The 18,131-nt window shown below is 40.9% G+C and overlaps 1 protein-coding gene across 2 annotated transcripts in view; it reads right to left on the minus strand.

Annotated features, from left to right (window-relative positions):
- Window positions 1-18,131, minus strand: part of HECW1 (HECT, C2 and WW domain containing E3 ubiquitin protein ligase 1) — a 478,550-nt gene that overhangs the window by 186,569 nt on the left and 273,850 nt on the right. For both annotated transcript variants that reach the window (XM_088834636.1, XM_088834637.1), the window contains one exon: window positions 3,342-3,417. In XM_088834636.1, the coding sequence (XP_088690762.1) occupies window positions 3,342-3,417 (76 nt within the window). The remainder of the gene's footprint in view (window positions 1-3,341; window positions 3,418-18,131) is intronic.

Genomic DNA, 18,131 nt, shown 5'->3' on the forward strand with positions numbered 1-18,131 from the left:
TGGGATGGGGAGGGAGGTGGGAGGGGGGTTCAGGATGGGGAACACGTACACTCATGGGAGATTCATGTCAATGTATGGCAAAACCAATACAATATTGTAAAGTAATTAGCCTCCAATTAAAATAAATAAATAAATAAATGGAGATCCAACCAGTCCATTCTAAAGGAGATCAATCCTGGGTGTTCATTGGAAGGACTGATGCTAAAGCTGAAACTCCAATACTTTGGCCACCTCATGCGATGAGTTGACTCACTGGAAAAGACTCTGATGCTAGGAAGGATTGGGGGTGGGAGGAGACGGGGACGACAGAGAATGAGATGGCTGGATGGCATCACCGACTCGATGGACATGAGTTTGAGTAAACTCCGGGATTTGGTGATGGACAGGGAGGCCTGGCGTGCTGTGATTCATGGGGTCGCGAAGAGTCGGACACGACTGAGCGATGAACTGAACTGAACTGAACTGAAAGAGAAACACTGGGCTGGAGGAAGCACAAGCTGGAATCAAGATTGCTGGGAGAAATATCAATAACCTCAGATATGCAGATGACACCATCCTTATGGCAGAAAGTGAAGAAGAACTAAAGAGCCTCTTCATGAAAGTGAAAGAGGAAAGTAGAAAGTTGGCTTAAAGCTCAACATTCAGAAAACTAAGATCATGGGATCTGGTCCCATCACTTCATGGCAAATATATGGGGAAACAATGGCTGACTTTATTTTTTGGGCTCCAAAATCACTGCAGATGGTGATTGCAGCCATGAAATTAAAAGACGCTTACTCTTTGGAGGGAAAGTTATGACCAACCTAGACAGCATATTAAAAAGCAGAGACATTACTTTGCCAACAAAGGTCTGTCTAGTCAAAGCTATGATTTTTCCAGTGGTCATGTATGGATGTGAGAGTTGGACTATAAAGAAAGCTGAGTGCTGAAGAATTGATACTTTTGAACTGTGGTGTTGGAAAAGACTCTTGAGAGTCCCTTGGACTGCAAGGAGATCCAACCAGTTTATCCTGAAGGAGATCAGTCTTGGGTGTTCATTGGAAGGACTGATGTTGAAGCTGAAACTCCAATACTTTGGCCACCTGATGTGAAGTGCTGACTCATTTGAAAAGACCCTGATGCTGGGAAAGATCAAGGCAGGAGGAGAAGGGAATGACAGAGGATGAGATGGTTGGATGGCATCACCTACTCAATGGACATGAGTTTGGGTAGACTCTGGGAGTTGGTGATGGACAGGGGGGCCTGGTGTGCTGCAGTTCATGGGGTCACAAAGAGTTGGACACGACTGAGTGACTGAACTGAATTGAATGACATATGATCTGGAGCACCTTTTCATATGATTATTTGCCATCAGTATAGCTTCTTCGGTGAGATATCTGATAAGATCAGAAGATCGCTGGCCCATTTTTCAATTGAGTTTTCATATTGTTGAGTTTTAAGAGTTTTTTGTATATTTTGGATTAACTGTACTTTATTAGATGTGTCTTTTTCAAATATTTTCTCTGAGTCTGTGGCTTGTCTTCTCATTTGCTTGACATTGTCTTTTGTAGAGCAGAAGTTTTTAATTTTAATGAAGTCCGTCTTACGATTTTTTCTTTCATGCATTATGCCTTTGGTGTTGTATCTAAAAAAGCACTACCCTACCCAAGGTCATTTAGGCTTTCTCCAATGTTATCTTCTAGGAGTATAGTTTTGTGGTTTACATTTAGGTCTGTGATCCATTTTGAGTTAATTTTTTAAAGGGCATAAAGGTCTGTGTCTAGATTTGTTTTTTTTTTTTTTTTTTGCATGTGGATGTCCAGCTGTTTCAGTACCACTTGTGGAATGGACTGTTTTGCTCAACTGTATTGCCTTTGCTCACCTTTCAAAGATCAGCTGACTATATGGGGGACTATTTCTGGGTATTCTAGTCTATTCCACTTATCTATTTTTCTGTTTTTTTTTTTCTTTCTCACAAGTACCACACTGTCTTGATTACTGCACTTTTATTGTTAGTCTTGAAGTTGGGAAGCATCGATCCTCCAACTTTGATATTTCCCTTTGACATTGTGTTGGTTGTTCTGGGTCTTTTGGCTTTCCTTATAAATTTTAGAAATCAATTTGTCAGTTTTCACAAAATGACTTGATGGGGTTTTGGTTTGGGATTGCACTGATTCTACTGATCAGTTTGGGAAGAACTGATATCCTTACACTAATAAGTCTTCCAATCCATGAACATGGAATATATCTCCATTTATTTAGCTCTTTAATTTAATTTATTAGAGTTTTGCAGTTTTCCTTATAAATAGCTTATACATATTCTGTTAGATTTATACCTAAGTACTTCATTTGGGGATGTGCTAAATATAAATAGATTTGTGCTTTTAATTTAATTCCATTTGCTCATTGTGGTAGATAGGAAAGTAACTGACTTTTTATATATTAACCTTGTTATTATCACTTATCAGTGGATCTTTAGACACATGTATGCTTTACTGGGGGCTCACTTAGACATGAAAAGCCCCAGTTGACTGTTTATCTTCCAAGGACACTCATGAACACTCATTCATTTCTTTGATCTCAGATCTCTGACATTAATGGCTTGCAAACCATTTATTGGTTTGACAATGAGCTAAAGCAATAGTTTTCAAACTGAGCCTGATAGAGTTCTAAAGCTTCATGCCATTGTGTCTTTGCAGAGACCACTTTGAGTAAAATTGAGTGAATGGGGCTCTGAACTTTCTATATCATTTTTGCTAGAGCAACTCAGTTTTTCTTTATATTTTTAATTTTGAAGTTATTTTAGATTTAAAGAAGATTTAGCCAATTTTCCTACTAACATGTTCCAGAACTATGGTACATGATGAAAACTAAAAGAAATTAAATGACTCTTAACTATTTACTAGATATGATTAACAAAATTACAGGCTTCATTTGGATTTCCCTGCTCTTTCCACAGATGCATTGTTTTGAGCAGTTCAGTTTTTATCTGTTTTTCCAACTGGATTTCACGTGAGATTTTATTTAGATAAAGGTCTGCTAGCTTCTTCTTGTCTCAGATTTTCCCTACCTTTACCTTATAAGTTCTCAATTACTGCTATTTAGCAATGGAGGAAAAGTAGAACAGCAGCTTCTCATCATTTCACCTCATCTAAAGAATGCACCTTTTTCTTATTGAACTCTCCAGAATATTTATGAGGTCAAGGGGAATTTTAATATATATTTTAAAATTTTGTTTTACAGATGGAGAAATTGAGGCAAGAGGTTGAGTAACTTGTAGGTAAGAGTCAAACTGAAGATGTCTCCTGATTGCTGTCTGACATTATTTTCTCCACAAAGGCCTTCGGATGAGCAAAACATACCTGAGAGAGAAAAGCTGATCAGTCTCCGACTTCCTTGCCCTTGCACGGTCTCATCAGAACCAATGCTTTTAAAAATCTGTAAGAAGGAAAATGGGAGACAAGGAAAAGAAGCATTGAAATAGATACACTCCAATACAAACATGCTTAATCACAGTTATTTCTGTAACTACAGAATACAAACACAGGAGTATAATGATTTCGTTAGGCTATTTCATTAGGCTACTATCGATTAGAATAAGCTTTTAGCAACCTAATGTCTTTTCCAGTAATAGAATGGGAAATGCTAGTGAGGATGAGGGGGTACTTCTCAGAGAAATGGAAATCAGCAAACATAATTAGTGCAATATCAGAGGTCCTTTATAACTCCCTGTGTAAATAATGCCTTTTCATATTCAAATTTGCAAAAAGATATTTATTAAAGCAGACCTTAGGCAGTAAAATTGAGAGGTCAATAGATGTTTACTGTTGTAATTACAAAGTGTTTCTATTAGCAAAGGATAGTTAAAACTGCCATATCTCCATTTCTTCTGATCTACTGTACTACTATCTAGAGATTCCCATGAAATTTTGTTTATTAGGGAGGAGCCTGAGCATGACATTAAGAAGCTACTCTGAGGTCTCTTTATTTAACTGCCTTCCTGGGAAGTTTCAGAATACAGCTGTTACATGGGTTATCTTCATCTAGTGAGAGTGAAAGTCACTCAGTTGTGTCCGACTCTTTGGGACCCCATGGACTATAGAGTTCATGGAATTCTCCAGGCCAGAATACCGGAGTGGGTAACCTTTCCCTTCTCCAGGGGATCTTCCCAACCCAGGGATCACACCCAGGTCTCCCGCATTGCAGGCAGATTCTTTACCAGCGGAGCCACAAGGGAAGCCCATCTTCGTTTAGAAGGTATTTGCAAATCAGGTTGCGAAAATGTTTTATTTTCCATCATTGCTCAACATTGATCTGTTAATGGATTAATCAAAGCAGCTACACTTCTTGTTTCCATTCTCTTCTAGGCAAGTTTTACCCTGAAATGATTCTGAGTATATATATTCAAAGGCAGAGTTACCTTTGCATATGTTACATATTTGGAGAAAATAATACAAAAAAAAAAAACAAAAAACTGAATATAAAGCAAACCTCTACCAGGTCCACTTTTTAGAAGATAAACTATACTGAAGAAGGGAAAAACACAAAACTTAGTGACCTCTCACTCAAAGTCTCTTTGTTTCTAGGTTGTGAGGGCTCAATCTCTCTCTGCCTGTCAGTATTCTTGATGCTGAAAGAGCTGTGATCGGATGTGATCTTCAATTTGCTTTATTTGAGACTAAGAATAATGACTGGGCATCATTAAGGCTCATCGTTTCAGCCCAAGGAGAGTCCAAAATGGTTATTAGAACACCTCTTTGTTAAGCAGGTGCCCCTGGTGGACTTCTATGCTTGGCTGCAGTTCATGTGTCAGTCTTCTCAGTATGTCTGCTGTTAGGCCCACGTACAAGATGCATCTCAGGGATGCTGGGCTGCCCAGCAGATGGAACCAATGTGGGTGACATATGGAACGGGGTGAGTTGGAACCCTGATTGGTCTGAGGTATCAGCCCTCTTCACACGTCTTGCTTGTTCCCAGTTTGTGTTTGTCTTTCTCTTTGCCTGGCTGACCCAGAGCAGCAGAGGTGAGCAACAGCAGAGACAGCAACCTCAGGCTGGACCACTCTTCTAGCTCTCAAAGTAGTCAATATGCCTGGGTCTAATCAGGATTCAAAATTTCTTCATGTTGAAGACTTTTCTTCATTTTCAAACCTACGCCTGGACAAGGGCCATGGGTGATATGGGCAGACTGGCCATACCCCCTTCTGGTGCTATACTCGCCTAGGTGGGACATTTACAACTGACTGAATCCCAGGGAAGGGGGAACATCGTGGGCTTCCGTCTATGGGGTCACACAGAGTCAGACATGACTGAAGTGACTTAGCAGCAGCAGCTCCTAATTCTAGTTTAAAGATGTCAACATCTAACTTGTTTCATCTCAGACTATAAGTTCCTTGAGAGCACAACAGAAACTCTACTTTTAATGGAGCCTTGTAGATATAAGTCTAGAGTGTATGCATTCCAATTTATATTTTTTACAAGGTGTAGGATTAAACTGCATATATCTTCCTAGGCTAAATGAGCTTAAACATGCAATGATAACAAAGACTAGTATTCATTCTTTCTAACTTAGAGTATGCATATTTTGATCCTCATATTTAAAGATTTTTCTGTTGGGTATTCAGGGTATTTACAAAAAGGTTCTTCATGTATACTGCATTGAAACAGGTATGCAGACAAAAAGATAATGTATATTTTTCAAAAGCTGCCAAGCTCAGAAGGGAGAAACACATTTTAAACTCCACAAAATTCTCCCTAACTCTTGACTTTTTGCTAACATTATTTATCAAGTCATCTCAGTGCCAGATTGATGATACAAAGAGGGAGGCAGTAGTAGCTGTGATAAACATTTTCCAGGAAGTAAAGGTATTTGGGAAAGTTGTATATTCCAACTTTTTGTTCAAGATGAGCTCCAGAGGCTTGTCTGAAGTTAAGAAATCTGTTGTACTCACAAAGAGACACTCTACCATTTACTGACTATGAAAATGGTGTGGAAACTCAGCCCAGACAGTCTCACCCTACGACAACCTGAGACAGAGGGAGCACATCAGGGAATTGCTTATCTTCTCTGGTCTGCACATACCCTTGGCTTTTCAGTCTGATCCCCATCTGTTATTCCACCCACCGGGCACATGGTTGTGATGTTGCCTCTCAGACACAGTGCTCGGTATCAGTGTTTATTTTGTACAGAAATTATCTCTGTACCTCCAAGAAAAAAATGCATGCTCAGCAGGGCTACTAATACACACAGTGGCCAGGCACTTAAACTTGGGAGGAGGTTACCCTGGAGAGGACTTGGTCTAGGGGCACAGAGACAGCCTGGAGAGCCTGGAGTGTGGTCCAGGCTGCCACTGTTAGTGTGCTTGATACATGATGTGGGTCCACCATTTCCAGCATGGTGCCGGGGGAGGGGCACAGGTGGGGCACAGGTCAACAGATGAAGACCCATGGTCAGTGTGCTCACAGCAAACTGAGACTCCAGCGTTATAGGAGAACTGATAACGGACTCAGTGTTCCTGATGGGCTGCCCCTGGGGAGGAGTAGGCAGTAGTTCCTTTTCTGCCAGGAATACTCCTCACATGGCAGTTTGGAGCCATATCTGGAGTGAACAAGGCTGGGGAAAGCCCTGTCAAAGAGGCAGACGAGGTCCCAGCACAACCACCTTGATTCCTGCAGTCACAGTATTCTGGCTCCCACCACCAGTCTAGCACTAGGGTCTGTGTTGAACACAACAGAAAAAGGTATGTGACCTCGGGTTCAGTTCAGTTCAGTTCAGTCACTCAGTCGTGTCCGACTCCTCGCGACACCATGAATCACAGCACGCCAGGCCTCCCTGTCCATCACCAACTCCCGGAGTTCACTCAAACTCATGTCCATTGAGTCGGTGATGCCATCCAGCCATCTCATTCTCTGTCGTCCCCGTCTCCTCCCACCCCCAATCCCTCCCATCATCAGACTCTTTTCCAGTGAGTCAACTCGTAGCATGAGGTGGCCAAAGTATTGGAGTTTCAGCTTTAGCATCAGTCCTTCCAATGAACACCCAGGATTGATCTCATTTAGACCTTGGGTTACTTATGGGCAAAACTGTGGATGCCTACACAGCCAGTGCATAGGTTCACCGTGAACACATGAGCCTCGTGGATTTAGTGTTCAGCTCCTTGGGGAATGAGGACACAAGAGAAATGGAAACTTATGAAACCCAACCCATAGGCCTTTTACTCCAACAACTGGGGAGAAGACCTTGCCTGCTGACAAGGCTGTGACAGCCATGGAGCAAACAGGAGGCCCTGCCCAACATCCAGTGCAGGCTCTGGACACCATACCAATCACACCTACTATAACAGCCATCAAACTGAGAAAATAGCCTTTGCACCAAAAATACTGGACTCACACAATCTACACAAGGATGCTCCCACATAAAAAGAGCACTTCAAGACCACAATAGATTACTTTCTCCTAAATTCATAGAGACAGAGAAATTTAAAAATTCCCAATTAAAAGAATAAGAAAAATCCCCTGAAAGAACAAAAAAATGAAACACCTCTTCAGGCTACCAGACCCCAAGTTCAAAAAGGAAGTAATGCTGAAAGTGAAACAAAGTGAAGTCGCTCAGTCATGTCTGACTCTTTGTGACCCCATGGACTGTAGCCTACCAGGCTCCTCCGTCCACGGGATTTTCCAGGCCAGAGTACTGGAGTGGGTTGCCATTTCCTTCTCCAGGGGATCTTCCCAACCCAGGGATCAAACCCAGGTCTCCCACATTGTAGGCAGACGATTTTGCTGTCTGAGCCACAAGGGAAGTTCCTAAAATGCGGAAGGAATTAATAAACATTATTATTGTCAGATCACTGCAACAATGAGCCAGAAACTGTAAAGAGGAACCAATCAACATTAGATAACCCAACTGCCAAGATAGAAACTGACCTAAAAGCAATGAGCAGTTCACTAAATAATGCAGAATAATGAATAGGAAGACAGAATAATGGATATCACACAATCAGAAGAGCAGACAGAAAGACAAACCAAAAAATGAAAGTGACAAGCAAGATCTATGGGATAATATGAAGTGTGCCAACTTACACGTAATAGGAGAAGAAGGAGAAGAAAGGAGAAGAAAGAGAGAAGGGAATAGAAAATGTATTTGAGGAAATTATGGCTGAAAACTTCCCAAACCTAAAGAAGGAAACAGATATGCAGGTACAAGAACCTAAAAAACCCACACAAAGTCATATCATAATTAAAAAGACAAAAGTTAAATATGAAGAGAGGAGTCTAAGGGCACCAAGAAGAAAAACAAAGAATATCATACTAAGTGAAGTAAGTCAGGCAGAGAATGACAAATATTATATAATATCACTTATATGTGAAAAATAAAAAATACAAAGTAATATTTATTCAAAAAAGAAACAGACTCACAGACACAGAAAATTTATAGTTAAAAAAGGGTAAAGAGAGGGAGGAAAGGGATGCATTAGGAGTAAAGATTAACAGATAGAAATTATTATACATAAAATACAAGCAACAAGGATTTATTATTTAGGTCAGAGAACTACATTCAATATCTTATAATAACCTACAATGGAAAATAACCTGAAAAAATAACTGAGTCACTTTGCTGTATATACCTGAAACTTACACAATATTGTAAATTAAACATACTTCAGTAAAAGAAATTAGTTTATATCTACATAGATGAACATTTTTCATTACTAGAGTGAGAGAATTTATCAATTATTTCCTTGTTACATAAGTGTTTGAGAGAACTGTTTATATAGTTCAGTTCAGTTGCTCAGTTGTGTCCGACTCTTTGAAACCCCATGAATCACAGCATAATTATAGTAACATCTTTTATTTACTTTAATCCTTACAAGCTACATACAAGACAAAAACATAGTAATCAATCAATACAAATTAATTAAAATTGCCTCTCCATGCACAACTTCTTTAAATCTTCTTTCAGCATTAATGAAAGCCAAGAATTGGAACTACCTAAGTTGCAAAAGCCTTTGTGACCAATCACTGCAGCCATTCACTTTCTCAACACCAGCACTACTGTAGTATGCTGAAGTGCCCACTTGGTTGCTCCCTAGATGCTTTTCCATCCTCAAGCCAATACACATAGTATGATCTAGAACGGATGAGACAAGACACATGCCTTTTCTTAACGACATATGAAAGAGGATGAGTGGAAGGAGAAATTGGAAGAAAGAATCTACAGACCAGTGGCAATTCTCAGGCAGATCAATTTCAGGAAAGCAAATATATGGAAACTGAGAACCGGAAATTGTTCTTGTTACCCCTGGGAATATCATCATGTACCCCCAGGGAAATATTTACCCCCTGTTGAAAGCAGTTGAGATAGATGAAAGGGTGATACCTGACTTGAGATAGAGCAATGCAAACTGCAGGTGGTTGAGAAGTACTTGAGAGACATGCCTAGATGAGGTGGCAATGATATTCAGAGTATATCTGTGAACTGTTTAGCATTCCAAAGATTCCCAGAAATATTTAGTGATAAAAGCTGGATTTCTTGCAGTCAACATGATAGAATCCCACAGTGCCTGAACATGTAAATGAAATAGCATCTGAGTTTTAAATAAGAGGGAAAAGCTGTTCCTGCTATTCTCTCATGAACCAATCATGCAAAAGCAACAAGAAGAAAAACAAAAGGCAAACTCCATCCTTAAAAAAGCCACAAGATATCGATAACTCTGAACACAATATATGAAGTATGGCTGCTATATGCACTGGAGGTAAAACTGGGGTATGGGAAGACATCAAGTCAAGATGCATGTGACCGCAAATAAGGAGAATGAAAGACAGCATAAGTACCTTGGAATATATTGAAGAAATATGCAAAAGAAGAAAAACAAACCGAAAGGTATACCATATTCTTAAATAGAAAAACTCGAAAATGGTAACAATTTCAGTACGTTCTTAGTTAATCTATATCATTATGTGATCGCAGTGAAACTATCAATAGCATTTGAAATTGGACAAGCTAACTCAAATTTTCCTATGTGAGAGAGAAAAACCAAGAACAAACAAGATTCTGCAATAAAAAGGGAAAATAATGAGAAAGAAATGCTGCAAAAGATACTTAACCATATGGTTAAGAAAAGCCCTGAAGTCACAAAAGAAAACACTGATAAGGTCAACCCTGTAAAAATAAAAACGCATACTTGGAAAAGCCACCATATTTCAAAAGATAAATGACAAACCTGGGTAAGTATTTTCAACTCACATATTCAAAAGTCTAATTTCTTTCTTGTCTAAGAAACAAGAACAACAACCCAAAGAAAACAAGTATGAACAAAGCAAAAGATAGTTTATATTAATAGAAAGGAGAATCAACTCTAAAAATTAAGAAGTATTTGACCTTGACGACAATAAGAAAAAATGCTAATCAAAACTACAAGCTGAGTTTTCACCTGTCACACTGGTAATAGCAAAAAGCTTGAGAACTCACAGGGGTGATCTGCCAGGTTTTGAGCTGTCTTTTGACTTAATTCCCACCCTTCTAAGCCCTGTGATGCTGGAGTGGAGAATGCTCACAGCATCTCTGCTTTGCCACCTGGTGCCTGCACAGGGTCTGCCAACAGGGGGTACCAGAGGGGAAGAGGAAGATGGAAAGAAGGAAGAGAGACTAGCTCTGCCCTCTCTGCTTCCTGTTCTGGTCCAAATTACCCCAGCAACTGTTTTCACCTGGGGCTTCAGTGCTTCACATTGCAGCACCTAAATCCAGTGTGTGGGTTTTTCCCAATACTCTCCCAAAACTGAAAAGTCAGTCTGACCTTTTCCCCTCTCAGTGAAGCAGCATCAATAACCTCAGAAGTCTGGTGTGGGTCCATGGGGTCCCTCCTCTAAGCTTGCAGCACTGTTGAATAAAATCCTCTTCCAAAGATGTCTGCATTTCAGTACTGTAAGGTCCTTTCTTCAAGCTTCTAAGTTTTATTTCAATCTCTTCACTTACTCCTCCAGCCTTAGAGATGGTAGCTTTTTTTTGCACTTACTACCTTACTGATACCTTGAAAGTGAAAGTGTTAGTCACTCAGTCATGTCCAACTCTTTGCAACCAGATGGACTGTATGTAGCCCACCAGGTTCCTATGTTCATGGAGTTCTCCAGGCAAGAATACTGGAGTGGGTCCTTGTTTTAATTCTCTTAACAGATTTTTTTTATCTGTTTAACAATTATTCATATGAAACTCTAAGTAACTGGTATGGTATCCAATTTGCTCTTAACTGATACAATGGCCAAAAGTGGAGACACAGGCAGTCCCACTCATTATTGAGGGGAGTGTTAATTGATACACACACATCCCCAAGAGAGCTGGTAAATGACCACTAATATCATGTCTAGGAATTTATCAAAAAATTACTCAGTCGTGTGTTAAATCCTGTATATAAAAGGAAATTTATTGTGGCTTTGTTTTTATAGAGCAAAAGATTGGAGGGGAAATGAAAAGTTAATGGATAAGGGAATGCTAAATAAATTACAACGTATTCATTAGTGAAATACTTTGCTGCAATTAAAAAAATATATATGTATAATTTTATTTTTAAAAATGCCAAATCTGTTGGTGGCTAGCATAAGATTGTGTAGGGCTATCAAGAAGGCTCCTGGAATTGAATTAAGGCCTTTGGGATTAATTCACATGTATCTCTCCTACTCCCATTCTCATGTCCTCTTTACATCTGCTTTTTGGAGTTATAAGTATGAATGCATATACTGTTGTAAAGCCCAAAAGTGAAATTTAGTAAAAACAGAGTGATGATCAAGTCTTCATACCCTTGCAGGGGAACTTTCATTCAGAAGCATGAAGACACATGGTTCAGTTGACCAGCCTCCCTTTTCATTAGATCCCTACTGCTGCTGCTGCTGCTGCTAAGTCACTTCAGTCATGTCCGACTCTGTGTGACCCCATAGACGGAAGCCCACCAGGCTCCCCGTCCCTAGGATTCTCCAGGCAAGAACACCGGAGTGGGTTGCCCCTTCCTTCTCCAATGTGTGAAAGTGAAAATTGAAAGTGAAGTCGCTCAGTCGTATCCGACACTTAGCGACCCCATGGACTGCAGCCCACCAGGCTCCTCCATCCATGGGATTTTCTAGACAAGAGTACTGGAGTGGCTTGCCATTGCCTTCTCCGTTAGATCCCTACAACACCATTCAAATCCTAGCTTTCCTTCCACAATACCTTTGCGTAAAGATGAGGCTGTTTGCTAAAAACACACGTGTCTCAATTACCCCATCATATGTGCTCTTTAACTTATATGCTTCATCTTCCAGTCTCCAAGAACACAGAGGCTTCTCAGACAGGTGTGATCTTATTCCCAGGGGTAGATAAGTGTGCCAGGGGGAAAGGGTGCCTGTCCTGGAGCACCACTTTTACTCAGAATTTTGGGTAAATCTATTTTAAAGGCAAACATGAGGAAAGTTAAAGTTGAATACAAAATATAGATGTATTTTTAAGGTAAACAGGAGTTTTCAAAGAACTCTCTTGCATGTGAAAGACCACTCTGAGTTGCTTCTCCAAGTGCCCCAGATCTGGGTTAACTTCCTTTGGTAAAAGTGGGAGAAGCTCCCTGTAGCACACATGGCACTTCCAAAGGGGTGTGAACACATTAGGCTTGATTCTAACATGTTAACTCTATTTACTTAGCCATGATTATTCCCAACTAATTATATAATGACTTCCTTGAGCCCAAATTGTTGATTAGCTTTCTGTTTAGTTACAGAACAATTAACCCATCAGTAACACCAGGGGATGAAATTCATGACTTTCATTGAGCTTTTATATATTCACCTGACCAATATAACTCTGACTCCATACTTGATAATGTGAATCTAAAAATCAGGTGCAAAATAGCATCACATTATAACTAGTAAAATCTTCAAGCAATGGCATGTCAGTAACCAAGAGCACGGAATCAGGGATTCTATTTTAGATCAGAAATCAGTGGTTCCTGTGTTTAATATCTTTTGCGTCCAAGATAAAGTCTATTAAATAAGTTGATATGCCTCCAAGCCACCTTACAAAACAAAAATCAATCCAATCAAAAGCCTCAGTTCCATTTCTACCTCCAAATCTCTGAAATGTTCCAATGAGCAACCAATAAACAAACACACCTCACAAATGTTTACAGAGCACTTTTGAGAATATCTCCCTCATGAAATCCTCACAATATGATGACTAGGTGTTTAGACCTAGTTCATCTGAAGTCCTCCCACAGAAAGTTCTGTAAACTCAAAGAAAAAGCCACCTTTAGGGCTAAAAGAATGAAACATAAAATTCCAACAGTCAATGGCACCCTCAGGCAATTTTCCCAACCTGCAGGACATCTGTGATGAAAGACTTAGAAGGCCCTCCCAAGGGGCAAGAAGATAAGTGACAGGGATGAGAGTGGTGGTGTGCCAAGCACAAAGCCAGTTCTTGTGGACACACTCTTTTAACAGATTGTAAATTAGACATTCTTCATGATCCTCACTGCAGTTTACAACTTGAAAGCTGAGTTCAGATCAATGACTTCCCAAAATTCAAACGGGAGGAATCTTGGGGTCATTTTTTTCAGACCCAGCCTTGCTACTGGCTCTCTTTTGCTCATATTCTGTTCATATTTGGTTCATATTCTTACTGCTCATCTCTGCCTTCTGATCCTGCAGTCACCAAGTCAGCTTCCAGAGTCCTCACCCCTTCTGCTTTCCTTATTGCCTTGAAGGCAAGATCCAGGCTTCCCAATTTCAGGGCTCTTCTGCTAATCACAGTGGGGGAAAAAGGAGAGGGGTTGGCAAAATGAGGCATTTCTCCTAGTTTTCATTGTGTGGATTGGACACAATGTGTTGATTAGAGATGCTTTTCTTTATCCTGACTATTGGGACAGATACTAACAACACGGGCAAGTCTGACTGGGGTGAAGGGCTGCTATGTCTGAGAGGCGAGGCATCTGGCTTCCTAAAAAGGGCCAGAAATACTGGGAAGGAGAATGCTAGCTAGGAGTAATCAGATACCAGATTTTCCCTGATGACCTTTAGATTCTTTAGCTATTCTTTTGAACACAGTTTCTTGTATCTATAGACTACTCTGAAAGTGGGCACATGGCAAGCGCTGCTGCTGCTGCTAAGTCGCTTCAGTCGTGTCCGACTCTGTGCGACCCCATAGATGGCAGCCCACCAGGCTCCGCTGTCCCTGGGATTCTCCAGGCAAGAACACTGGAGTGGGTTGCCATTTCCTTCTCCAATGTGTGAAAGTGAAAAGTGAAAGTGAAGTCGCTCAGTCGTGTCCGACTAGTAGCGACCCCATGGACTGCAGCCCACCAGGCTCTTCCGTCCATGCGATTTTCTAGGCAAAAGTACTGGAGTGGCTTGCCATTGCCTTCTCCGTGACAAGCACTACCAAATTCTAAAAAATGACTCAGTCATTCTGTTTGCTGTAGGGCAGAAGCTTGCGACCATGAGCTGCTTCAGAGTCACTACAGGGCTTGATACAAGGCAGACTGCTGGGCCCCACCATGGAAGGTCTAATTCTGCAACCTAGGGAAGGCCTGAGAGCCTGCACTTCAAGTTTCAGGTAAGGCTTTTGTTGCTGGGGGACCACACCTGGAGAAGTATCAGTATCAAAGGTCTTCCTCTTTCAAATGGTAAAGGAAAGATGTCTCTCTTAACTCAAAAAACTGGCTTGATTTCAGTTCCAAGCCCAGAAGTGGGTTCTGTAATGCCTTAGCCCCTGTAGCCCCACCTCCAGCATTCAAACCTGTACCTTCTATTAAAGACAAATAATCCACTTTTCTGCAGATCTTACTTCCTTGCCTAGAGGACTGTCACCTAATCAGCTGGTCCCTCAATCTGTGAGGCACCTTCACTCTACTCTGTGGGCTTATCACTCTTGTGTGATTCAAATCTGACAAAAGGCATCTGCTGGGGCACCGGTGAATCTGCAGGCTGTATGGCCTAGTGACATATTTTCTTTGGCTCATACTATATTTGAGTTTTCAAAATATTAGTTTTCAACATATTTTTAAAAATTAGAAGGTTTACACAAAAATGTGTGTTTCAGATTTTTAAAGTATCAGAATATCTAGCAGTGGGCAACTAAAGCTGAGAAGCTGCCACCTTGTTGAGAAACATAGCATTTTCCTGGCCCTCCTCTCTGGGACTGCGTGCATCAATCCTAATACACTAGTGCTTTCCATTTTAGGACTCAACAATCAGGTTGTGACTATCCACCAAAGCATCCTATTTGTAACTGGAAAGGTTTTTCTAGCCTGGCAGTGTGAAAATCAATGACTGGACTTAAAATCACCTTAGACTTGATGAAATGTGATACTGACCTGAAAAGCTCTCTCAAAAGCTATCTGGAAGCTTTTGAATTTTTAATCTTTGCTCTTGCATGTATGTATGTACGTATGTAATAATTTTTACTTTTTTCTGTTTTATTAAAAATAATTTATGAGGTGAAATTCACATAACATGAAAATGATCATTTGATGAACAAGGCAGTGGTGTTTAGCACATTCACTATCTAGTTTCTAAGCATTTTAATAATTCAAAATAAGACTCTATATCTTATACGCATCAAGCAGTTTCACCCCACTCTCCTCTCCTCCCATAGCCCCAGGAAATCTCTAGTCTTATTTCTGTCTCTGTGAATTTATATATTCCAGATATTTCATATAAATGAAATACTATATGGCCTTTTGTGAATGGGCTCTTTCACTTCATATCATGTGTGTGTGTATTTATGTATATATATATATATATATATATGTACATACATGGAATTGGGTCACATATTTAGGGAGGCTGACAAATCCTAAGATCTGCAGTCAGCAAGCTGGAAACCCAAGAGAGCTAATAGTGTAAGCTTTACTCCAAAAGCCTGCAACTTTACTGAATTAATTGGCTAGTCTGAACAGCTTCTTGGTGTAGTCTTTAGGGTTTTCTATACATTATAAGATCATACCATCGCAAACAAGACGATTTTACTTTTTTCCAATTTGTATGCTTCTAATTTCTCTTTTCCGCCTGGTGAGGACTTCCAGGACTATGTCAGGTAGAGTTGGTGCACACAGGTAACAGAAGTCAGAGCCTGATTTGGGCCCACAAGCAGCTGCAGCGATGGAGGCTGTGGCTGCTAGTCGTGCTGTCCTGTGTCTGCACAGTCTACCCCTGAGTGTGCACACACAGTGCAGGCTGATGACAAAGGTTAGGCTGGCAGCATGCAGGGGCACAGCTGGAGGAGCTAGCCCCAAGTGTATGCATGATGATGATGGTCAGCCATGGGGTGTGGAGGATGGCATCTTTCACTTGTGCATCCTCAGAGGCCTGGGCTAGCTCCTGTTGTGGTTCCCAGGCTCTGGCAGGGACAAGGAGGAACTTAGGTAGCTTGCATGAGCAAACAAGAATACCTGTGGGGCAAAAGTCGCTAAAATCTGGAGGAATTCCACCACAGTTGTGCTGGTCATTGGTTCCTTCTTCATTGGATAAAGCTACTGGGTTTGCTTATAGAGCTGGTCATTGTGAACCACAATTACTCCCACCATATGGCAGTTATTGGTAGATCCTGCTTTTCCTCCTTGTTTCTAGCCATCTTGACATTGGTGGTTTGGGTGCAGTGAAAGCCAAGAGAGATCTTTGTGTGTAGTGCCCTCAAAGCCTGGGAGAAGGCAGCTGTTCATCCTGCTTTCCCTTTCCTAGTGAGGAGAACTCTTTACAGCTGAAACAGTTTGGTACTGAGCAGTACCAGCCAGGGGAATGGCTGTATATTGTCACCCTGGTTATTTAACTTATATGGAGAGTACATCATACTAAATGCCGGGCTGGATGAAGCACAAGCTGCAATCAAAATTGCCGGGAAAAATATCAAGTCTCAGACATGCAGATACCACTCTTATGGCAGAAAGTGAAGAGGAACTAAAGAGCCTCTAGATGAAAGTTAAAGAGAAGAGTGGAAAAGCTGGCTTAAAATTCAGTATTCAGAAAACTAAGATCATGGCATCAAGCTCTGTCACTTCATGGCAAATAGATGGGGAAACAATAGAAATAGTGACAGACTTTATTTTCTTGGGCTCCAAAATCACTGCAGATGGTGATTGCAGCCATGAAATTAAAAGATGCTTGCTCCTTGGAAGAAGATCTATGACAAACCTAGTTCAGTTCAGTTCTGTTCAGTCGCTCAGTCGTGTCTGACTCTTTGCGACCCCATGAATCACAAACCTAGACAGCATATTAAAAAGCAGAGACATTACTTTGCTGGCCAAGGCCTGTCTAGTCAAAACTATGGTTTTTCAAGTAGTCATGTATGGATGTGAGATATGGACCATAAAGAAAGCTGAGCTCTGAAGAATTGATGCTTTTGAACTGTGGTGTTGGAGAAGACTCTTGAGAGTCCCTTACAGCAAAGAGATCAAATCAGTCAATCCTAAAGGAAATGAGTCCTGAATATTCATTGGGAGGATTGATGAAGCTAAAACTCCAATACTTTGGACACCTGATGCGAAGAACTGACTCATTGGAAAAGACCCTGATGCTGGGAAAGATTGAAGAAGGGGACAACAGAGGATGAGATGGTTGGAGGGCATCACCGACTTGCTGGACATGACTTTGAGCAAGCTATCGGAGTTGGTGATGGTCAGGGAAGCCTGGTGTGCTGCAGTCCATGGGGTGGCAAAGAGTCAGAAACAGTTGAGCGGCTGAACTGAACTAAGCTGAACCGAAAACTAAGACAACCTTCCTCACTTTGTTTCCTTGGTCATTCAGAGCTCATTTTCAACACATTCTTTTGCCTTGAGAGAAACATCTGCCTGATCTTAGAACTAACAATAGTTATGTTTCTCCTGAGTGACTGTGCTCAATTTTCATCACCCTGGAACCTGTGACAATACAACCAGCCTTGTTCCTTTTGTAGCAAGAACCATTTGAACACTTAGAGATCAATCCCCACCACAGCCCCTGTAAAACATGTGCCTGCAGTTGTCATAGGCACACTTACCTGATCCTGGAGTTCCACCCTTCACTGGCTAAAAGTACATGCTCCTCTGTTTTATAAGCCTAAAAACCCTTTCTGGATCAAGCCAGGGCACGTGCATGTGTACACACACACATATCCACACACGGGCAAGAATGCACAATATTCCTTGTGTTTACAGACGTTTAGGA

The sequence above is a fragment of the Moschus berezovskii genome, chromosome 3, assembly GCF_049115385.1.
Source record: "Moschus berezovskii isolate FMDL1 chromosome 3, NW_MosBer_1.0, whole genome shotgun sequence".
Taxonomy (NCBI): Eukaryota; Metazoa; Chordata; class Mammalia; order Artiodactyla; family Moschidae; genus Moschus; species Moschus berezovskii.